Source organism: Meleagris gallopavo, chromosome 7, assembly GCF_000146605.3.
Source record: "Meleagris gallopavo isolate NT-WF06-2002-E0010 breed Aviagen turkey brand Nicholas breeding stock chromosome 7, Turkey_5.1, whole genome shotgun sequence".
NCBI lineage: Eukaryota > Metazoa > Chordata > Aves > Galliformes > Phasianidae > Meleagris > Meleagris gallopavo.
Genome location: NC_015017.2, coordinates 24826461 through 24851519, shown reverse-complemented (window position 1 = coordinate 24851519; position 25059 = coordinate 24826461). Strand labels below are relative to the sequence as shown.

At 42.6% G+C, this 25059-nt stretch overlaps 1 protein-coding gene across 1 annotated transcript in view; it reads right to left on the bottom strand.

Moving 5' to 3' along the window:
• Positions 1 to 1564: 1564 nt before the first annotated feature.
• Positions 1565 to 25059, bottom strand: part of LOC100549062 (kalirin-like) — a 143542-nt gene continuing 120047 nt past the window's right edge. The window contains 2 exon segments of the mRNA XM_019617399.2: positions 1565 to 2096; positions 3586 to 3615. Of these exon segments, the coding sequence (XP_019472944.1) occupies positions 1593 to 2096; positions 3586 to 3615 (534 nt within the window). The 3' untranslated portion in view covers positions 1565 to 1592.

The window sequence follows — 25059 nt, the reverse complement described above, 5'->3', positions numbered from 1 at the left end:
CCCCCTTTACACTTCTCCCCTTTCTTTATTTCAAGCATCTGTTTATTCAGTTTAAACAATTTCCTGTTCTCCTAATGGAGGGACAGCTGATTAGACCCAGAAGAACCTATTTGCTGTACTGCAGCCAAAACTGTGAGCTGGACAGTTATTTTTATAATTTTTAGCAGCACTTCTGGAGATCCCATTACTGCTGAAGTTCCCTGATCCAGGTTTGGAATGTGCAGGAAGAAAATGGAGGCTCAGGGGAAGGAGATGGGAGGAAGTAAAGGCCATGAATGTGTGGCTGGACCAGCCCCAGACTGACTGCACCTGCCAGGAAGAGCATGTGGGCCAGCTCAGCAAGCTATCGGGATGACATCCCCTGCGGCCTGGCTGGGCTGTGCTCAGGCAGCCCGATGCCCACACTGCCCTGCCTCCATCCTCCTCGGGACTGCCAGCTTCCCTGTGCACCGTGCCATGTGGCCCTTCACAGTGTCCTTCAGTGTCTTAATGCCATGGCCCACACCCAGCAGACATATTCCTGTGCTTCCTGTGAGTCATGCCACGCTGGGCTCTGCCTGCTCTGCCAGACTGAATTTCGGCTTTACCTGTTTACTCACGGCTGTAATCCGCAGGGAGGTGTGGCTGCGGTTCTCAAAGCTCTGCATGGCTTTTGGAGAAGCCAGTGGCCAGGACAGGCTCCAGCTGTGGCATGTCTAAGTGACATGGACACGCTGGAGTTTGCACCTCAGGCAGTGGGGACAGTCAGCATTTCCCTCCTGTGCTTTTTAAGGCAAAATGACTCTGGGCCCTTTGCAGTGCCCTGTTTGTTCCCTGCTCCCTGCCTGCAGAGAACTGAGAGCACGATTTCAGTGCTTTTTCTCAAAACAAGCAAAATCACCAAGCTTAACTTGTCCAAACGAAGAAGGATCAAGTTCTACTTCCTCTAATGCAGAGGGAAAAAAATAAACAACTTCATAAAGCCAGTTGAGGTTGCACGTTTGAGCCAGGGTGCGGGATGTTAGGAGCCATTCCCCTTGCCCTAATTGTGACAGGAACACAGCCCTAAGAGGACATGCTTTGCCCACCCTGAATGGAGCAGGTCCCACTCCAGCAATACGGGGCACCTCCTGCATCTGGCTGCACGGATGTGATGCATGGGACACACAACACTCAGAACATGACACCAATTGAATAGGCCACAGACACCATCAGAGACAAACAATTTTTCACCAGTCAGTGCAGGTGTTTGGAGGAAAGCGCAGGTCATTTCCATGCAAATTGACATCAAGGCCCAACCTCTCAGGGTGATGCATGTTTTGTCACACTCTGATTGTAACACCTTCTTTGCCTCTTGTAATGTACCAGTACACTCACATCTCCAGTTCACCTGTCAACCTGGTGTACCAGTACTCACTGGCGGCTTGTTTGCAATCATAGGTGGGCAGTGGGGATATAGTAAAAGACCATGCATTAATGTGCACTGAGGATTCATAAAATTCATAAAATAACATGTCCACAACTTAGGGCATGCTGTGTGCATACACAGCGTTCTTTTCCCCCCTTGTTGGCTTTTTTTCCCCTCCATCTCAGCTTTTAGACACTGAAAGCAATCATTGTGTCTTATTTTTATCCTGCATTTCAACACAGTAACAACTACCACACAGCAAAAGATACAGACATACGAACACTGATTCATGGGATGGAGCTGGGCTGGTGCTGTGCTGACTCACAGAGACCCAGTAACAGAACTCACTCATGACTACACAGTCCTTTGCCCACATCGACTGCCAAAGCAGCCCAAGCAGCTTATATGATACAAAAGGGGAAATCCAAAACAATCTGAAACACCTGTCAGGCTGTTGCCTACCTTTTCCTGAAGGGAAGAAGCAATCCATCTCCACACTACTGCGGGAATGGGAAATGCAGAGAGCGCTGCTGGGGACCAGGCCTTCCTGCGGTGGGCTCCGCTCCGTGGTCCGCACCAAGCACCAGCCTGGCCTTTCACTTGGCCTCTCCAGCAACTCCACCGTCTGCCCCACCTGAATGCTCAGCTCGCTACTGTGGCCCGCCGTGAAGTCCTGGAGCACCACGGTTAGTTCACACCCTCCAGACAACTGCCCAGGTTCAAGGGAAAAAAAAAATAGAGTAGAAAAAGGAGTTAGAGAGGGCAGAATGAAAGCAATCATCTTTGCATCATATTTACACTGGCAAAGGCAGGCTTTGTGCTCCTTAGAAGCCAAGTTAATCATTTCTTTTGCCAAAGTTCAACAAGTTGTGACCCTTGTTTCCTTTACTTCTTACTCATTCTGTTGGGCTTGAGTAAGAAATCAAAGCTACCCACCCCATGGCCTCTTGAATGCCACAATTTTCTAGCGGGGGGTGCCCATCATGAACCTTGCTTTTTTTCTGTCTTTAGTTTCTGGGGTGCCTTTCTAGCATGGTACTAGCCCAGCCAACAGCTTTGGCACTATGCCTCATCGCAGAACAAATCCAGCTCCCTCTTACAACACAAGCCAGACACATTCCCACATGCCACCACGCAGTGAGGATACAGCTATCACTTTTTGCAAGACAAAAAACATTGCCCTCTTCTTCCCAAACTTGTTCTAAGGTCCTTTTGGGAGATTAGGGAATCCTGATGGGGCAGATCAGAATAGCTCCTCCCACACTGTCTGATGGAAAACAGAGGTGTAAATATATAAACGTAGAGTGACTGATTATATGCTGACTTCCAGGATTTGTATCTAAGAATAAATGTATCATTTTACATCCGTACTGAGTGCTGGCAACCTGCTGCTTTCCTTCAATCTCACACCCCGCGATATGCAAGGAACAATACTGGTCTCTGTTTAACCTTGATCTCTATATAACCCAAGACTGGATAGAAGCGTTTGTGTATACAGCAGAACAAAGCAGAAAAAGTGACTGCACAGGCAGCATAGCTAACAAAGCTTGTTTTCTTACAGATTTGGATCTCAGGGTTGGATTTGCAGGTGTCTGAACAGGTGTGAGAGCACAAATCTGGATTGCTTTCTGCCTGCCCATCATTAGGGGCCCTCGTCTGGGTCCGTCTCTACGTGCTGCCTGCTTCCTGGAACATGCAGGATCCTTTGAGCTCCTTATTCCAGTATCAAATTTGATTGAATTAGCTCACTGATTCGAAAGATACTGAGCAGCAACCAAGCTGATTCAAATCCCTGTAACATCACAAACCTCACTTTCTTGGGATACAAAGCTAAAGACAGGCACATTATAAAATGTTTTTAAATAAACCACTTGCAAATCCAACTGAGCTGAGAGAATTGTTGTACAATGCCTAATAGAACTCAATGAGAAGTGGGATCTGCTCATCAGCTGGAATGGGTGAGCCCCTTAGGCGTGCAAACCCATTTCTACAGACATCACTCTTGAGCTGTACAACTTCAAAATCCCTTACTGCAGGCCAGGCAGTCTCAAATGCACACTCCCATGGGAACAGCACTCTCCCCATTCAGTGGCATTGTGGTTTGTGTGTCTCATGAGGCAGGCATGAAAGAAATCCCATTCACAATTCCAATATATACAATTACAGAAAGGGGTCAGTGGACAAGGACTGGTTCTCACCTGTCCTGTGTCTCTGGCGTAGACGAAATGCTAGATTGGGGGAAGAAGAAGGAAATAATTCTCTGAAAGATTATTTGTAAATAGAAAAAAATCAACCAAACCAAACAAACCATGGCAGCTGTTGGAGGCCATTCAGACAGCATGCTACCACTAACCCTTGCAGAAACAGCTCAGTGAACTGATGGAACATACACAAGATCAATTTGGCACACTCTGACATGCTTTCCTCGTAACACACAGCTATTGGAAGAATAAGATATTGCTATAATATTTTCTAAGGTTTCTTTGCTATGGGATAATTTGAGAATTACAAGTTTTTTTCTGATCCAATATGGGACCCGATTTGGTATGGTATATTTAAGATACAAGAAAAATCCAAGAGACAAACTGAAAACAGTGCCGTGCCCTGCACTGAAGTACCACTAGGTGTCCGTGTTTGCCATCACACCGCAAACTCTAGCTGCAAAGAATACACTCTGCTTGGCTTCAGGCAGGGGCTCGCTAGGTGCGGTGTGCTGCAGCTGGGCAAGCAGCATCAGACTCAGATAGGAGCCCTCAATCCATCGTTTCCAACCGCAAGGGCAGAGAATGTGCTGCAGTGGTCAGAACTTTTTTTTTCAGATGGCCAGGTTGATTTTTGAAAAAGAAATCATAAGGGCAGCCCACCCCAAACCTGGGGGCCTTTGCCGGCCCCTCCCCAAATAGCTGAACACCTGTGACACAGTGGATGACTCAATGAGGGTAGCACCTGTAAGCAGTACCCCAGAGGAGGCAGGTGTGCTCCATGACTTGCAGGTGCCATCTAGCCCTGAGCTCCTGTTTCTCCCTATCTCATTAAAAAAAGCTATTTAATGCGGTGAGAACTGGAAGTGATCAGCCCCTCTAGCAGCCTGTTGCCAGTTGACTGCTGGAATAGTAATGACATATGTAAAATGATTTATTTGTAGGAAAAGACACTAACTTTGTCATGAGGAATTATGCAGGAACCCTTTACAGGTGTGATTAGTTCAGGTTGCGGTCCACAGACGATTTTTAGGTGCAGACCACAAAGAACAGAAAGAAAATTTCTTCCTTTTGCAAATGACTTCACTGTGCCTATAGAAGACTGTGTGTCTTCTATACCACCACACCACAAGAACACGTACTGACCAAATTAACCCACAGCAAAGAAATCTCTCTGGAAAGACTGTATGACACTAACATCTATGCAGTTTATCAGTCATTTAGGAATAATGCAAATACACCTGCTTCTCAATGACAGAAATCCTTTCACCTATGAAGTGTTCCCCAAACTATTAATGGCTTAATTTATTTTTGGAGAGTAAATTCTCAATCTCAGAGAAGGATATCACGGTTTTCTCTCTCCTCTGAGCATGCAATAGATGGGATACTGCTTTCTCACGCGGATTGCATTTGGTTTGGAAAAAGAAAGAAAATAGAGAATGCCCTTATAGTTGTACTTCACAGGTAAATGGCTTCATATTTTAACATATTATATTCACTATTATCATTCTTGTGATAAAATCAACCATTAAAATCATTGGCTGGATACATTTAAAACTCAGACAGCAGTCTGCCTGTGTACTGTACAGCCAATCCACGAGACATTAAAATAAAAACAGTGATACAGCAGGTCTTTGCAGAGCACAAGGCGAAACTGAAAGATCTGACACTGGTACAAATGGAATGAATTACACAGAAAGCAATGGCTTGAAAATCAGTAAGAAAAGGACATGCAGAACGAAATAGCGAAATGCTAGAAAGAATCACTGAATAGAATCATAGAATCATTAAGGCAGGAAAAGATCTCTAAGATCATCTAATCCAACTGCCCGCCTGCTATCAATACTGCCCACTAACCACATTCCTCAGTGCCACATCTCCACGGTTTTTTAACACCTCTGGGGATGGTGACCCTACCACCTCCCTGGGCAGCCTGTGCCAAGGCCTGACCACTCTTTCTGAGAAAAAAATTTTCATAATATGTAACCTGAACGAAAGAAACAGGAAGGCTCCAAGCAATCCACAGCGAATGTGCGGTGTGTCCTGTGTACCACTAGCATGAGCCCCAGCCTGTTCCCATACTGCTGCCTGCCACTAGCAAACCATCTCCCATCCTCTGTGATCACTTGTGCCTGGTCTAGGAAGTGTCACTGCCCATGCAGCACATAAATGTTTTCATCAGGATGTGCCAAAACAGATCAAAACTGTGCTGCTCTATGTCACCAGTGTAGGTGGGGACCAGCCACTAAATAACTGTAAATTACCCTATTTGCTGCACAACATTGCTACCAAAACTCTGAGCATTGATGGGAACCTTCTATGTAACATACTGACACCGATAAATGAGTTTTGTCCTGACCACGCGAGATGTTTTTCTTTTGGGAGCACCCAGCTGAGTGCTTGTCAGCCTTGGGAGCGTGAAGTGCAAGCCACGAAAAGGTCCCAGACATGGACAGGTCCTGCTGGGGGGGACATCCAGGCTGCTCTGGCGATCAGCAGGCACCAGTTAGTGTAGAATGACCATGTGATGGTATTTCCTGTGTCACAGCATGTGTGCATGACCACTGCTGTATCTGTTCAATTTTCAGCTATCAAGCAGCAGCCAGAGGAAGCAAGGCTGAACACCAAAGACACATTTATCATTACAGTGCATATGGAAAAGACCTATCAGATCACAGGCTGTCCTTCCTTCTTGCTAAAACAGATGTTAACTACTACTAAATCCACTTTGGTTTAAAAGAAAGGGGGAATTAATAGCTCCCTGGTGGGGTAAGAAGGGGTTTGGAAGATGGTCTCTCGAGAAGGATGCTTTGAATACTACTTAAATGAATGAACTGCAATGGATCTCACAGTGATTCTGAAACATAAGTCCAAGCTCAGGCAGACTATGAACTGGTAATAGAGATACTGTAGTGCTTATGCTAGCATAAGTGGATAAATAGCTGCCTCCCCAACAAATGTAGCAGCATCTCAGTGGTTTTTCTCCAAGGGTAGAGAACGCTGGTGTTTGTGATCTTCCCTTCTGTGACACAGTGCCATAATTAAAGTTTTAGTCTTTTTGTAATTAAGGTATTTAGTTCGTAACAGAGGCTCATAAACCACACTGTGACACAAATGTGAGGGCACATACCAAGCGGACCCAGCTATCTGTGGTGCTCATGGTAGTCCCTGGGAGCTGGGCACAGCCAGGACTTCAGTGCTGCCAGCTGCTCCATGACAGACCTGGGCAGGCACTGCTCATACCTGCCTGCCATTTGTCCACCTAAGGGCTTGTAACTGCTAAAGATGCTCTGTCAGTATGCAATGCACAACTATCCTCTCATGCAATATTAAGCTATTTAAAAAGAGATTTTAATATAAAGAATCATGCCTAGCTCCATTCTATACTAAATCATCTCATGTACTTTGTTTTTAAAATTGCTTTATAGTATCGTTTCTTTATATAGATCTCTTTTTCCTTTTTCTGCTCCTCAAATGTTTCCATTTTGTCTTCAATATATTTCCCACTCACAACCACAGAATCAGCAGTGCACTGCATCTGAAGACGAAGGCAAGAACCAGTACATTTCAGGTAGGCATGAAGTTATTTATGCCAAGCCAACATTTAATCTTCATTCAAAGAAGCAGCAACAGAGAATGAATCTATCAGGGTCAGAAGAGCTACTGAGAGTATTTAAGTATTATAAAATATGCCAGCATCGTTGTAGAAATGCACACTCGCTGATTATTTACATATATTCAATAGAACACAGAGCTCTGCTCGTTCAAACAAAGCGTTCTGTGTAGCTCTGCTCTGCGCTCTAATATAAATTGCTAGTTTGCTGTTGCTTGTAGGCTTTCTGCCCATCTGCTTTTGGATGACAGCCAGTTTTGGATAGAAGCATTTAGTCACCATAAACAACCGATTTCAAGAGAGTGAGAGTGGCAGCGGGAGAAAGAATGGGATTTGCATCTTATCAAGAGATTACAAGAATTGAATAAGACCACTTAGGCGCCGATTCTGTCTGCACTGAAATAAACCCTGAGCTGTCACTCTAGCTGGGAGACAGGCACTAAAAAATGTATCCCTTGTAGAATTCTTTGTGAAAATTTCTGTAATTCCATAGAGATTTTCTTTTTTGCTGGTTAGGGAGAGAGACATCAAATGCAGAAGAAGCCTTTGAGGAATTCTGGTACTGGAGAATTGCTTTAGTTCACTGTGCTATAGCAGGGTCTATTTGGAGTGCGAACACCTATGTTCCTACTTGTAAAAGTGCTGCACCTCAGAGGGATGCTGAGCTGAGAGCTCTGGCACTTCTGGTGAGTGCTTCATTGCATTGGCATGGAGGTGTTTCTGCAGGGATAGAATGTGTTTCAGAAATGGCAAGCTCCTCAATAATCCACAGTGACTGGCAAAATTCCTCCAGATTGAGCTCATTTCAGAAGTTTGGTGGAGAATACTTGGCTCATCTTCTAGTCTTTCTTGGTCCTCGGGCCCCTGTACCCATCTGCACTTAAGCTGGAGATGGTGCTTCCTACCCTTTGTTCTGTCTGACCAGATGAAGAGGATTGCTCCCCGAGCTTCATGGGGAGGTTTCTTTGTATTTAAGCCTTTAGTCAGACACATGGTAGGTCTGATGGTGACAGGCTGTAGCCCTAATGTACCAGCTCTGCTCCTCTCAGCAAGGAGATAACAAGAGGCATCTGGATGCTCAGCATTCTATAAATCAAGATACAGCATGTTATTCCACAGCAGAAAGAAGAGACAGAGATGGCACTTGGGACATATAAATATGCTAACAGAAAGGAAATCTGGTGTTATGGTTTCAAACAGCACAAATCTTTTATGTCCAGCAGATTTTGCTGGAATCCCTACTAGACGACTGTATCCTGGCTGTGCTGGACTTTGGAACTCCAGCATATACTGACATGTGCAGAACAGCTTGAATGAGCTGCCTGCATTATTTCTGGAGCCTTTTTTTTCCAGAAATAAAGACTACAGCAAGCCAAAATTAAAGAGCGCATGTACCATAAAAAGTACTTTTGAAGATAAAGGAGACCAGACTCCATTTCACCCAACAAACTGAAGCACAGAATCAGTCCGTGTTTGACCTTTCAAGACACAGGTTTTCTCATTGCACTTGGCTTAAGAGAGCTGATACTGGATGTTATTCCCTTCCCTATTTGAAGCACAAAATGGAACAGATACCACTTGTGTTTCCTCAATGAAACAGCCAGTATGACTAAAACCCATCTGCAACCAGTGTTGCAGAGGATGAGAAGGGTAGACAGCCAAGGTAAAGCCCCACCTGTCATCTCTTACAGCCACAAGATGTTCGAAACTCATCTAGGGTTAATAAAAACACAATAGTCTGAAATCAGGGAGTAATGACTAGTTGCTGAGGTTGTTTTTTTTTAATGTTCAACTCACTCTGAGCAAAGCAGACTATTTTGACCCATGAAGTCAAAGGTTTTAGTTAACAAATAATTAATTGACTCCTAAGACCCTGCTAGCAAGTACACTGTGTAGCTGGAGAGTAGGTGAAAATGTGAATGCTCAACAAAGGAAAATGCACAAGCCTGCACTGATGCTTGGTAGCATCACAGAAAACCACAAACACTCCTCCTTCAGGGACATTAGCTCTGCAAAATGGCTAAGGCTCGGAACAGAGAAACCAAAAACACAATGAAGCATTTAAAGATTTTTGTCCAAATGGTTAAATTCAGAGAACAGATGTTTTATATAAAGTGACTTTAATTGAAAGGATAATTCAAACTATGCCTGAGCCATACGGTCCTGTAAGTCTGACTCCCCTCTGCCTTGGACAGCGTGGCATCCCTTGCCTTTTCCAAGTTGTTTCCTTTTTACAGATTTAATAGCTGCTATTTTTCATCTTTATTGTGGGTCTCTAGGTCCCATTACCATAAGTCAGAGCCTTGAGCCACAAATTAACTCAAAGGTGGATTTAGATAAGTTGCTCTTACTAATTTTCAGTAGGTTTGTCAAATAGACCATGGAGGCAAAAGCAGATCTAAGATTACAGAGAATTCATCCAGAGGAATGGTGGCAGTGAGTGGTGTCTCCTTCAAAGCTGCCCTGGGAAGGCCTGGCCCTGCATGATACATCTTCATAGCCCTTTTCCCCTTGCAGACTTCATGGTGAGAGTTAATAATGCTTCTGGTCAACTGAAATCATGCTTTGAGAGTCCTGGCCCCTGGCTGGGTGAGGTGGTTGCAGTTGTCTGGCAGCAGCTGGAGAGAGGCAGGCAACCTCACAGGCTGCTTTTCCTCCCTCCCAGCCTGTTCCCTATAATGCTCTTAGTTTATGTCTCTTACATTAATGTCCTAACAGAACACTCCAGCTCAGTGTTGCCATTAATTGCCAAGTAAAAACACACAACTGCTGCTGTAAACAGGGTACAGGAATGAATGCCATATGAAGCAGTACCCACTCTGAGCAGGAGAGTTTGCAACGGCGTTGCATGCTCACGCCCTCAGTCAGTGCTTGGTTCTGTGGAAAGAAGATCTCTGAGGATGTGGTTACTTGTGTTTGAGTCCTCCCTGCTGCTCGCCTTATCCACTGCATCCACAGAGCCTTTCCAGCATTGCTGCATCATTTTCAGCCATCACGATGGGCTGCAGCTCGAGTTTGAGCAGTTAAATCTTGGGGCTTTCATTCTGCTCTCCATAATACTGCTATTTACTCGAAGTGACCTCATTTGCCAAGTGATGTAAGAGCGTGCATGATTGAGCCTGGCACGTCTAAGCAGATGTTTTCAGTGGACACAGAAACAGCATTATGAAACGAAAATATTGCCTAAAACCTGAGCAGCACAAGAGATTACAATGGCTTTTATGCAGATCAGCTTACCTAAAACTGTGTTGAAAGGGCTTTGGCTGTAGTCATGCGCTTCCCTTTTTGAACCGAAAGGCTGCTGCATGTACTGCTGCAACGTGGCTCCCAAAGGAACTGCAGCTGCAGGTTTGGAATTCTATCGGTTTTAGTCTCTTTTATAGAGTTACTGGAGTGTTCCCAGAGGACACTCCTCGTATAAAATTCTTCCCCTTTAAAGTACAATAACAAAAAGTGGTCGCACCCTTTTTCTGTTTTGTTTTGCTTTAGTTTCTAACAAGGTAATAAATTCTACTGCGTACAAGAGTATAGATTCAAAGGGTTTGACAGACAATCCGACTTGCTTTGTTTCAGCTGAAAGGAAATTCTCATTGACTTTGCCATTTACATTTGCTGTCTTCTCACATTATCAGGCAGGTCTAAATATAGATATAGAGGGGAGCCTAAAGGAACTTTGTTTTGTTCACTTATCAAAGGATTAACTGAATAATAAGGTCTACTGATAAGCACAATCCCAGCTCCTGCTTCGTTTCTTTCAGTGAAGACACATCAGACCAAATACTCCACTCTAATTTACTTTGAAGTAAGTTTAGAGTTGGAAGACTCTAAAGCAAAGAAATAAACGATAAACTTCTGGTGTGCTTTTCTTAAGTTCCATACACTCTTACTCTTTGAATCCACAGCCTGTCTTCCATACACGTGTGCATGCTATTAACATTGTATTAATTGAAACCACTTAAACTGAATAGTCAGCAAGACACTTCCTTGGCTGAATATCTTCCAGTCATAAAATTATGTTCTCTTAATAAATTCCGTTTCACTAATTCATTATTTCTTCATCTATGCTGTAAGATTCTTGGCATAAGCATCTGTTTCCTTTCATAAAACGCAAGCACATTTTGGACAAGACTGATAATGATAAATAATAAGTAAGCAATTTCCTCAATCCAAGGCAATACAGTAGCAGAACTGTCTGCCCAAACCTCATTAACCCCTATCCAACCTAAAGAAGTAACGGCTGAAATGCTCTGGTCGCCAGAATGAGTCCTAAATGGAGGGAAAACATGCTTGAACTAAGAGAATGAACTTAGACTTCCCTGCAAGAAAAATGATTTTGCTGTGGCATCACCACTTAAAATGCTGTAATTATGAACTGGTGGCTCTTTCAATGATAAATTTCCAGAAGAAAACGATGAAAGCACAATGGAAAACATCCTTCTTTCATTCTCAGAACTCACACACATGGCCTTACTGAGTAGTGACCCTATTAAGAACATGTACATAATTCATCACAGTATGCTCTGTTTCCTTCTCTCCTATCTGATTCCTCATCTTTCCCTCCAGCAAAAAAGGGACTTTTATCACATTGCTCCATATTGTACTGTAACTAAGATCTGGATCGATCCCCAATGCCAATAGATGAGTGTGCCTCTCTTTATATCAAAGGTATTCACAAGATGTAGATGCATAGGAAAAAAAAAAAAAGAATCTGAAGTCTAATTCATCACATGGCAACTTCATTCTAGACAACCTCATATCTCATTGGTAAGAACGACAAGGGCAAAAGGAGCATCTCCAAAATGAAATCCTACATTTTGCCATGCCTCAGTTACCCTAGTAATGGTAGTAAGACCTCTGTCAAGAATGTCTGTAAAGCCTTCTTCTCAACTTCCAACCACAAAGTACTCAAATAATGTTAAATGGTACTACGGTGACTTCAGATCACAAGAAGTAACCATTTCTGTCTGACTGTTACCTCTGAAACAGCTGGAACAGACTACGAAAAAAAATGTAGAGGAATATTCAGCACTTTCCAAACTGAAGCCAAAGTGCTTTACAGTTCTTTGTAGGCATTCTGGAGTACTTACACATTCTCACTGTAATGACAATAATACTAATCTATATAATCCTTATTTCGCTCATAGGAAAGGCAATTTATTCTTTTTCAGAAACATAAAGATTATCACTGAGCTTTATTCTACCTCCTTGGAACTTGGCAGCCCTTTTCCATCATCCATCCCTATTAGAATGCCATGGGTTACCAACTGAACACTTACCTTAATTCCTTGGCTATTTGGAAAATTACAATCCTGGATTGCTCTGTCTTGCAAAGATTTCCACAAATTTCTGGCTACATACATTTGGTTTCTATTTGAGTAGTAACTGTCATTTACATAGCCTGCCTCCATTTTCCTTTTCTGATCACCTAATGTCATTTTATGATGTGCTTTTTCTCAACTTTAATTCCAGTGTGCAACCCAATGTAATTTGAATTATCATTCACATCACAGGCTTTTCTTCTCTTAAAACAATATGATATGAAATTTTCAATTTAATGTTGTTTTTTGTTTTGTTTTGTTTTTTTTAGCGATTATCACATGTTACCAAATAGCTAAGATGTGCAAGAGTTGTGAATTCATATTTTAGCCACTGTTAGAAAAATGGCACCAGGCACTGACACAGAGCAATTACTTCAATGACTGAAAGTCTACTGCAGCCACATCATCCAGGTATGTGGTTTTGATTGCTCATATGAACAGTCCAGCACAAATAAAGTGCTTTCTCCACTAAAACAAGTTTCTTGTGAAAAGATCATGCTTTTAAGAAACTGTTAAAGCATTTTTTTTAATTACTAGAAATGGGAAGATAGTCATCAGAGAACTTAATGATGAGAAGAAGGGGTTTAATCTCACTTAACAATGTTGTCAGACAACAACTCCAAACACAAAAGCATCGCAGTAAAAATTTGGCAGGAAAACAGACATTTCAAAAATGGGTTACAGCTTGTAGTTGTACATCCACAGATGTGGCACGATAAATGCAAGTTTGGCTTTCCCTTTTATAGAAGTCTTTCTAGGAAGCTGCCTGAGTAAACACTAGCAAACCCTGTACTCTCAAGCAAAGCAAATACATTGGAGGAAGTTGGTGCTCCACATTAGGGGTACAAGCCTGATCTCTACACCTTCCCAAGAGATACCCAAAGGGTTTGCAGAGCAGCACTGACTGAATGCTTCTTAACCAGGTTTCTCTGTGACCACCAGCTCCAGCAGCACCTGCTCACTGCATGAACCTACCATAGACCAGGACAACCACCCCAGGACTACACTTTCTGAGCATTTCCCCAAAGTTATTTCGAATCAGGCATGGAAAATATAAAAGCTGACATACCTTCCCCTCTGGCAGTTCAACAGGTGTGTGCTCTGCTAACTAACCCCCGTCACTGTGCCAATGCCACCTTGACGTCATTGTTACTGGGCTGACAAAAGGTTTCCATGGCAAACCAGAAAGCTGATCTGTTATCTCCCCTTTTGGAGGAAACCGAAATGCCCTCTCTCCTGTGTTCTGATAGAACCACCCATCTTTGTTTTGGCACGTAGCACAGAGGGTGCATCCAAACACTGTGATCGAGTTCAGTTGTTTGTTGTCTCTCCCCCAAATCAGAGCAGAGAGGGCCTTGATAGAAAGGGCAACAGATAAAACCAAAGGAGGACAAACTTTAAAGCGATGAATGAACCAAAAAAAAAAGAAAAAAAACAAAAACAACACAATAAAGTCACTTGATTCCCCTTCTTGTTGTAATTTATTACCTCTACTAGCGTGCATGGCCTGTAATAGTTAGCAGATGTCTGAAACATCTCATTTTGAACCTTGACTAAGATTAAAAAGATTTCAAAGTGTTTAAATAGCAGCTGCGGAATGAAATAAAGTTTCCTTCCTAACGTGACAGAAATGTTCATCCTAGCCTTAAACAAGGAGGACTGTTTTATACTCTGTAAATATTGAGGAAACTGAATTTCTGTGCACAGGCACCCACACATTATAAATTGTACATGCCTTTAATTTGCAGCAATTGATGTAAAATAAGCTCAGCAGAACAGGCTGGCCCAGCAGCCTGAATGCTTGGTAGGATTTTGTGACAATTTGCCCCAGGCTAACAGCTCGCTGCAGGCAGGAGATCAGCAGAGCTTGGCCATGCACAGGAGGTTAGCAAAGTCACTGGGCTAAATGTCATGATTAACATCATTACTGCTGCACCAAGGGAGAGCCTAGCAGGGCTAGAGAGCCTAGAGAGGGCTGCAGCCTGGCTGTGGAAGCAGAACTGAAATAACATAAAGGAGCGATGCAGTACGTGTAGTAACACCCATACATCCCCACCAGCCTTACTGCCATGCTGGCTCCTTGCAAAACAAAGCACATTCTCCCATGACTGAGCACTGGGGCCTGATGCAGCTTTGATTTCATGGCACGGTCCCTGTGAAGCCTCCAGGCCCACCAGTTTCCCTTCTTCTTGCCCCTATGCTGATTAAACTTCAGCCAAAGGCTAACCAATTAACTGCAACAGATGGCTGAGCCTCTGATTGAGGAAGTTAACATACAAACTGCTTGTTTAAAAACAGGTTTACATCTCAAAATGAATTACTGTTCCCTTTCAGGCTGTGTGCATTTCCTCTTTGCCTGGCAGAGGGGATAATTTCTGAGATTCTGGTGAATTTCTCACACTTGCAGGTTCTGGATGGGCACGAACAGATATCTTAGATGAAAGAGATTTTGAAGGATCTGCTGCAGTGAACAAAGATGGCTCTGGCCCTTACGCATCTGGTTTGAGTTAATATTTTTATCCCCTTAGAATACACAAGATTTTTTCCTTAAGCCCGGATTTTTACTGGTACACGTTTCTTCTGATTTTAGTAACATAAGGTTGCAATATTGTGCTCTCGAGCAGATGTGCTTTTGGAGCCCATCCCAAGGAGCACTGCTCACCTTCAGTGAAGGCAAACTCTAAACTGGCTGTGTGCTGTTGTCTTTGGGAAAGACAAAATGTCTTTCTTTGGCCTCCAGCTCACATCATTTTAAATCCTGCTGCATGAAAGCATGAAAGCTGGTTACTAGTAGTGTGGCATGTGATGCTAACGATGTTATTACTAAATGTGAAAATGCCTAATGCTTTTGAAAATATAATCAACGTATTTTATTCATTGTCCCAGAGAAGTTCACAACTCTAAGACCTTAAAACCATCACAGGACTTACAAATATACCCTTAACCACAAGCCAGTGCAAACTCTATTTCTATTAGGCAACGTGCAGCATATGCTTAACATTAGGGGCATGTGCCTAATGGGCTTATGAAACAAGGCCTGTTTTATGATTCAGCATGAGCAATTTCCAGCTCTGTATTCATCTTCTTACACCTAGGGATGTGCCTGGGATGGGAGCACTGGGCTTTCTGATGAACACAGTGCCCAGTTCCAGCACAAGAAGGACGTAGGGCTGCTGGAGTGGGTCCAGAGGAGTGCCACAAAGATGGTTGGAGGGCTAGAGCATCTCTCCTATGAAGACAGGCTGAGGAACTTGTTTAGCTTGGGAAAGAGAAGGCTCCAGGGTACAAGCTTACAAGCAGGAGGGGGAACCAACTTTTTACACAGTCTGACAGTGACAGGACCAGAAGGAATGGCTTTCAACTCTCGGAGGGGAGATATAGGTTAGATGTGAAGAAGCAATTCTTTACTCAGAGATGAGGCACTGGCACAGGCTGCCCAGAGAAGCTGTGGGTGCCCCATCCCTGGAGGTGCTCAAGACTAGGTTGGATGGGGCCCTGGGAAGCCTGAGTTGGTGGGTAGCAACCAGCCCATGGCAGGGGGTTGGCACTGGGTGGGCTCTACAGTCCCCTCCAACCCAACCACTCTGTGATTCTGTGATTCTATGATTCTTTGACAGGCTAGCATAGCTAATTAAACTCCCTAACTGTTGATCATACAGAAAATATATGCAGGAATAATACCCAAATATGTTTTTTACTACAGATTTACACTCACTTTGCGGCTCTCAGCAGGTGCCAACAGGCGGGATGTGGAGAACGCATTGCCTGCACATATTTTTATTTAATTACCAACATTTTCAGAAATTTGCTCTGAGCAAAGTCATTAATCTTCAGTAATTTCTTTGAGCCACAGTTTTATGAGGCTGAAACCCCTCTCTGAAGTGGCGGCTGCATCGCCTGAGAGGGTTTTTTTTTCCACAAGGCAGTTGTCATGGCAACGTGCTAGGGAGGGGAGAGCACCAGCAATAATTGAGCATCAAAGAATTGGACGTGCAGGGAAAATTCAGTGCTAGATTCCATATTAGAGCCACAGGGTCTCCAAACTGCAGATTTTAAAGCTTAGGAAGACTGGATATTATTATAAGCTCTCTTGGGGATGGCTGTATTCCAGTAATGCATTATCACTGATCTGTTCCCATTATAATCCATCCATTTCACTGAAAATGACATGTTTGTGGGGCAGTGGAAAAGCAATCTGAAAGGGAACAATTGTACATCTCTGCTTTTGGGAGAGAAGAGAAAGAGGGAGGAGGAAAAAAAGGTTATAATCAAAGCTATATTTCAACAGCAAGCCTGGATGTTGTAAAAATAATAATGGTCTTGGCTGGCTGCTTGTTGTGAAATAATGAACCTTCTGCACCTTTATAATATTATTGCAGGCATTCTATAGAGCACCCTAATAAAAATGGATGGCTAACTAAATGAGAAAAGGCTGCTGCGTTGTTTTATGAGACAATAATCCAGTTCCAGAACACATAAATTGTAAACCCCAAACCAACGAGTTTATACCAAGAACACAGCACAACTTTATTGATATTGTTACCAAGTTCCTCTTGTATGTGGTGCTACAGATGTGCTTTCAAAATAATTAAAATTTTAAAGTTAGCAGTGGAGCATTATACAATTATGTCTCAAGAGTGCCATGTGTCCTAAACTATTATGAACTCTCTTATAAGGAAGGTGCTTTTTTTATATTCACAGGGATTGGTTTGCCACCTAAAGATGGGAACACACAGATAGGGAAGCTAAAATAACCTCTCAGAAGGCCACTGCCTGGTACACAGATGATCTTGGTTTTAACTCCAATTCTGCATCTTCTCCAGTATTTAACTGGGATCATCTCACTCTTCTGCATCTCTGAATCTTGGAAACCTTTTCATGAGGCTGAGTAGAAGCTTTCTTTTGAACTAGTGTGCATTTGTAGAAAGATACACTCAGTTTGGATTAGGACAATTTAAGCAACACAAAAACCACCACTCTGGTGAAATCACTAGTCTCCTCAACACTATTTTTAACTGCTGTGCTATATACATGGCTGGTAGTCTTCAATCTGCATGTATTAGAGCTTTTCTTGTTTACCTATGCCAAGCTTAACCAAGCTATCTGGATCAAGGAGGCAGTTCTCCTTGCTCCTATCTGCTCAGCCAACTTCAGGCATTAGCATGTACTTCTAGTTTTTCAGTTTCTTATGAATAACCAGTAGTCACATAGAGCAGAACTGGTGCAGCCAGGCACCTCATGGATTTAGGCTGTGTGGGCAGTCTCCAGCTATGCTGGAAGCTTTTCCTAAGGTTCAAGCATACATGAGGTTCCTCAGCCCTGTTGATTACCCAGCAATGTATATGTCCAGAAAGGCATGTGTTCATACTACGGTATTTCTCCTAATTGCCACAACTTAGGCCATTTAGGAGAAAGTTTTTCATACAGAGGGTGGTGAACAGGTTGTCCAAGGAGGCTGTGGATGCCCCATCCCTGGAGGCATTCAAGGCCAGGCTGGATGTGGCTCTGGGCAGCCTGGTCTGGTGGTTGGCGACCCTGCACATAGCAGGGGGTTGAAACTAGATGATCATTGTGGTCCTTTTCAACCCAGACCATTCTATGATTCTATGATATGATAAATTTCTGGGCATGCTTTCCCAACCCTTATGCTGATCTCCATGAACCCCACAGAAATCATCTTTGAGATCAGGAGCTTCTGCCAACTTAGTTGAAAATTACCCAATGGGTACAAAAGTTACAAGAAGAAAGAGTATGAACAAATGTGGAAAATATGAAAGAAAACTTTGTTTCCTCAGAAAACTAAGTTAAAAACTCTCCTGTCACAGGGGAAAGGACAAATTTATTCAGGATATCTCTACAAACATGCCTGCCCTATAATAATTCTATTTATATTTCCATCTCTCAACTAGTCAGATTTCAAGCTATGTAAAACATGTTGTGTTTATTTTCTATTGTTCTGGTTTGTTCACAAAAATATCATGTGGCCCTAAACAAATGTCCACAAAAGCCTATCAGTGAGCCACTATTTCATCTATCAGCTGAACTATAACCTCATAAAAAAACACCAAGATAGTTTAATTTTATTTCCTATATATAGATGCTAGCTGGCATGACTTATATGAACCAGATTAAATACATTAACAACTCTTGTTTCATAGTTTCATTGTTATTCCTGGAATCAATATACCAGATCCACAGTTCAGTTTGATCACTGAAAATGAGATACCACAGATTTTGACAACTGAAATCTCTTCATCGCATTACAAGTGAAGTGTGATCCTCATACTGCATTCATTTTTAGGTCAGAAGATTTCTGAAAGTTTCTCAGGATCTTTTGTGTTATTTGTATCTTATGAAGGTACACAGATGCCCATTACCATCTCATTAGAAACCACATCAGTTTTGACGACTGTAACTCAGACAATTCTCTTAAGATAAGAGACTCTGCTATGAAAACTCAAACAGAAATTGGAAAGCAGATCCCTAATGGATGTGCTGGCGCAGCCTATTTGTGACACAAATCCCTTCTCCCATTCTTTCTGGACAGGGCTAAATGGTCCCATTACAGTAATACCTTTAAAAGGTGTCTTGGAAGAGAGGTCAAGGAGTACCTGTATCTGACAGGTAAATTGCACTTTAGTTTTAGCCTTGAATCCTGGAGGCTGAAAATAACTCACGGTGGACATAATCTGAAGTTGCTCAATACAAGTACACATAGGTGCATGCCTGTCTGCTTGCACACTGGAGTCAAGTTTTTTAAGGCTTCCTTTTTCTGAGAAATGCTAGAAACAGCCTCCAGAGCACATGGGATGGGACTGTGCTACCAGCCATTGCTCAGCACAAGTCACTCAGAGTTCTCTTTATACTTTTCAGATAAGCAACTTCCACACGTGCACTAACATAGCTCTCCCTATGCTCATGAGGCAAGACAGATGATGACAGCTTATTTTATTATATCAGTTTTTGATTCAGTATTCTTTGCCTTTACAGTGACCATGCGAATGTAGAGATTTAAGGATGCTTCTTTCCCAGTCTGCTCTTAGCTGCCTCTGCAGTAATAACAAAGCATGACCATGGATGATTTGGCATTTGATTAATAGCTGTTCAGATTGCTTTGGCAGTTTTAGCATATGTTAATTGGGTTAACAAGGTACTAAGTGCTCCACCGTGTTATGAATGTGCCGTAAAATGAAAAGCTCTGCTGTCAAATGCATTCATTGCTTGTGCTTGGTGATTTGCTTGCTGTGAGCCTCCTCTCAAAGACAGTATACCAGCAGTTTCTCCTGTTCTCCCATGAAAGACATGAGCACAGCAGCACAAACCCTATCTTTAAGTGCCACCATTTGAGGCTGAATGATTCACTTTTTATTGCTCTGCCTCTTCCTTTTCCTTTATTTAAATTCTCATTCAACAATGAACTTTAAGTTGACACTGATTCCTGCTGTATTGAAGTCAGTAAGATAAACCATATATTTTTGCCTGATAATGGCTTATGACAAAAAAAAATAATTCCTGTCTGCAGGTACAACCAGCTCGCACGAGCCCCAGCAACTGCACCCGCCATTGTATCCAGGCAAATCACTGGATGAAATTATACAGGGGGTGGATTTGAAGCACCTCATTGAATCACCATCAGTGAACAAAGTTCCTGGCAACAAAGAAGCTGAACCTTATGTTCTAGACACAGCAGGAAATGAAGGATAAGAAATTTTCTTTATTTCTTCAAAACAAATAGAGATGGAGTGAACGAGTGAACAACATGCAAGAGACAGCAGAATAACACCAGTAGGAGAGATCAGGTAAGGAAATGGTCACTCAGTCAAGAGCTTGTTTGCTTAATGGAAACTGAAGAGGTCTCTAAAGAAGACGACTTTTTCCAAGGAGCAGCTCTGACTGTAAACTGTAGCAACTCTTCATGCAATTAGCACTCTTCAATGGAAAAAGGAGTGACAGCAGGAAGGAAATGTTTAATCTTTGGATCTGAAAACATGACTCCTCCTAGCTTGACTAAAAGATTAGCGTTGGCTCAAAGCCAGGATCAGGCTCATAAAAGTCTCCAGTTTCCAGGGCAAAGGTTCAAAGCAATAATCTGCTTGAGGGGGGACAAAAATTCACGTCCCACTAGTGTCAGTCTCCATGTATAGGCTTCTGTCTGGACATAAAACTGGTTTTAAAAGGGGAGGTGAGAAGATACAGATGTGATTGGCAGCTGGAATTCATACAGCTCAAATGTACCCCTTCACATAACACTTTTATGTGAGTGAGATGTTCATTTGCTACACTGCAATCGACCAAAAGAGAAAGCATCCATCTTTCTGCACCAAAAAGATAACAGAGACTGGTCACACAAAGGAAAAATGCCACCTCTGCACTCGCTCCTGGAATAATTACTTGCTTTAGTACACTGCTTAGATCCTGGGGCTGGTTTTAGCCTGCCAATGCAAAAAACAAAAACAAAAAACAAAACCAACAAAAACAACTCGGCATATGGCCCACAACTTAGCTAACAAGGCACATTAGGTTTATGTCTCACTGATCTCAAAGGACAATCAATATAGGCACAGCACTGAGCTTACATTGAGCTGAATCAAGGCTCCTACTCCCTGTCTCTGCCTGCTGCTCTTCAATTATGTATACAGATCTGAACAGTTTGGCCACCTACCCCACGTGGTGAGCAGAGGATGTGCCATTCAAGCTCCACATGCAGTTGCTGCTTCCAGTGGTTTCTTCCCTCCTGCTCAGCCACCACAGCCCGTGCAGCACACAGCCAGGCTGTGCTGGGGAATGGCTGCAGCCGGGGAGTCTAACACTCCTAACCCTCTTGGCTCAAGCAGTTTAAAGGAATGCACACAATTTATTTAATCCTAAAATCCATCTTATTGTAGGAGTTAATAGTTGGGTAATGCTGTGTATAACATTCCAAACATGTCCCTATAAATAAGAAAGTATTTAAATAGAAGACTTTGCAGTAAATGTTCGGTTTCACTTCCAAGTTTCTCTTCATTAAAAAACAAACCAACGTATTAATCTTCACTGCTGCATATCTTAACAATGTGGAAAACAGATCATAAGAACTTCTGAGCACCCCAGGCTGCTTCTGCATTTTGAAAAGAAAGAAGAAATAACTTTAAATCCACTTTTAAAAGTCTTGTCCTTCCTTTGCACGTCCTCATTGCTGCAGCACATTTCATTTGTAACCTGGCACTCAGCTCCTCACAAGCTTTTTTCCCAACTCAAATACGCTTCCAGGAAAAAACAAGGTCCTTGCTATGCTTACAGATTGCTGGTTCAAACTCCACAGTGTCAAACCAAGCTTTCTTATGAACGCAAACTGCCTGGAAGAAAGGAGGACATGGCCAATGTTCCTCTCAGGCCCCTTTGGGAGCAACGGCTGGCACTCTCCAACAGACCTATTGGCAGCCCAGATTTGCTCTTCATACAGGTAAGCGCAGATCAGTGCTTGACTTCAGCTCTGTCTCAGGCAGTTAAGACAAGAAATTTCATGATGAAAAACTCCAACACAGACTTTTAAAAATCTCTCACATTTTGTTGTCTTTCAGTGGCTACATGAAACTGACTACCGCAATTGACTACTGCTTCACTTATTTATTGCCCTTTTTCCAACAAAGCAAAATAGAAAAAACTACTAGTTATCGTAGTATGGGTCACATGTTGTGACCTTCCGTCAGTTGTTCAGGATTCACAAAGCAATGTAACAAAAGAGACCCAATCTATAGCAGTTAAAGAGAAAAGCTAGAAAAGGGTTCCAACTCTTATGATGGTACTTCATATTGTTTTCCATGAGGGAAGTCATCTCCACTAACAGTGATAACAAATCACTGTGTATTGGGACACAGCGTTATAGAAATGAAAGTAGACCACTAAAATACTGCACAATAGCTTTGTCAATTATTTATCTTATTGAGTCACTTAACTTTAGCATTTACATAGGGATGGGAATCTGTAAATTTATCAAATGAAGCATTAAGAAAGGCAAAAAAAGGCCATCATTCATTAAGATTAATTTTAGCAGTTTTTCCTATCACTAAAATACCAGGCTTGTGGATGAGCTGTGGAAGTAGCCTTGTTTTAGATTTGCAAACTGGGATGTATATCCTGGCTCTCCTCTCACACAGCAATGCTGCTCTCTCTCACAATAACCACAGACTGAGCATCAGCAGATGGAAAATGAACTGTATATTTGCTTAGAAGACATCTGCTTTGGCCCAGCTTTTACTGGACTATTTTCATTCATTTATCTTTCACAACAATTAAAGTGTTTGTTCAAAGACTGGAGGGCCAGTCATGATACTACTGGACCAAAAGCCCAAACTGCCAATGGGTTCTTGAAGGGCTGGATGCAGTGTGGAACTATTTGATGCTCAGGGCCAGGTATACACCTGGTGTACAGCGAGGTGCTTTCATTGACCCAGTGGAACAAAATTCACTCACATTTCTTCCTGGTTTTTTTCCATTTCTTCCAATGACTTATCTTTTCTGCCTTGCATCTCTGACCTTAGCAGCTGCCTACCCTGGTGCAACAGCTCTCTTCATCCCCTTGCTGCCTCTTTGCAGCACCACATAATTAATTGCATTTCAGCTTCAACAATGTTATCTTTTTTGTGGGCAAGGGTTTCCAAGTGCTCATAAATAACACATGGCAATCACAGAAAGAGAAGATCATAAAGGAGCAATGTGATAACCTTGAGAAAGGGTAGGCTTTTGAAGTCATTTCTCAGTCCTGAACTTTCTCTCCCAGGAAACAAAAGACTCAAAGGCCTGGTTCATAATCCATTGTAGCTTGGTTCATAACCATGGGCACCTTGGGTGCTGCAGAGTAGCAGGGCAGGCTGCAGGCTGCCTTGGGGCACTGTCAGCACAGCAGAAGATGCATGGTGCCTAGGGGTGAAGGCAAAAGCCAGTGGCTGCACAGTGCTTTTCCCATTTTATACTGAGCAGCAGATCCAGACGGTGGTTTCTCACCCTTCTAAGGAACATTAGTTAAATTTACATGAAAATCAGCTCTCACTGCACTATCTGCAGCAAGCCAGAAAGCTGAACTTTCCCTGGATGTGTTTCAATTTACTTTCTTCTCTCCCTATAGCTTTCACATTTCTAACTGATGATTTAGCAACTCCACTTTTAAAAGAACATCACAAGCTCTTCTTAAGGAAAGTATTCCTCCCCTTGGGTAGACCCCTTGCTGTCCTCCTCTATTGACTCCTTGAGATCACGGCAAATATCAACACTGGAAAACTTTCAGATGTTATAACGTAAGCCCGAGATCTGTGGGGCACAGCTGGTTCCCACCCTCGATTCTTCCTGCAGCCTCGGCAAGCTGAGAAGGCTAAGCACCTCAAGAGACTGTGCCCTCAAGACATGACAACAAACCCAACTGCCTCTTGTGAAAATAAATAACAACCAGCTGGCAGACAGCTTTTCTCCATGAGAGTGGAAAATACGCATGTGTGGTCCAGGCATGTTCTTTCAATAATTGTTTATTTGCAAGTACGGCCAGGAAGCAATGCTGTAGTGTCAGGAAAAATGAACCTGGGGAGAAAAGGGGCTGTAGAGTTGCGCCATACGTTTCACACCCCTCTGTTTCTCGCCCACATGCACACTGGAGGCGTGTTTGATTTTGATTGTTGGTGGTATTTAAATTAATGCAAGATACAAAGAGAAAAAATAAAGTTGGTCAGAATAACAGCAGCACTGTGATTGGAAACCAAGGCATGGGGATGCTTTGGATGTCTTTCTTATCTGTAGGTTAGCAAGTTGTCCATAGCAAGGGATGCATGCAATTTGTTGAACAGATTCCTATGAGCTACTGCACACCAGCACAACTCTCCACTCTTGAATCAAAGGTGTTCTTACAAATATTGGTTGTGATCTGTTTTCCCTGACTCAAGCTCCTATGAAGACAAAGGTGGTTTGCAACACTTTCCCTTTTCCCTCTTCCCTCACAATTTTATTTCTAATATCAAACCTCATGCTGATATCAACTTTGAACTTAGATGACCTCCAGTGTTCCCTAATGTCTTTGATCAAGACGAGATCAAGAACACTACAGTGTTCTGTTCTGTTGCACAGAAACCTGTTTGTAACACCAATTTCTGATCCCACACGGTGTTTTCTTCCTTTATTGACAGTTATTCTGTGTTGTCCCTGTAAGATCTTCATAGCTGGAACTCTTCCTTTCCAAGGAACTTTGTAAATTCCTTGAACAAACCTGGCACTCTACAGCTAATAAGCATTAACCATACAAAAATGATGGATTCTAGAAGGAAAAAAAATCTATGCCAACAAAAAACCCCTTACTGTTCCTCAAGAGGGATATACTTAATGTTGTACAGCCAAGTCAAACAAACATACTGTAATCATCAGAATGAAACCTCAGAAACAACTGAAAACAACAGAAGAGGACAAATAAATATGAACTCAACTTCTTGGAAGAACAGGAGGAGAATTATCAGGTTTAGATGAGGAACAACTTCTTGCTTAATGACTACAATGAATGTAGAAATTAAGTAAACAAACAAA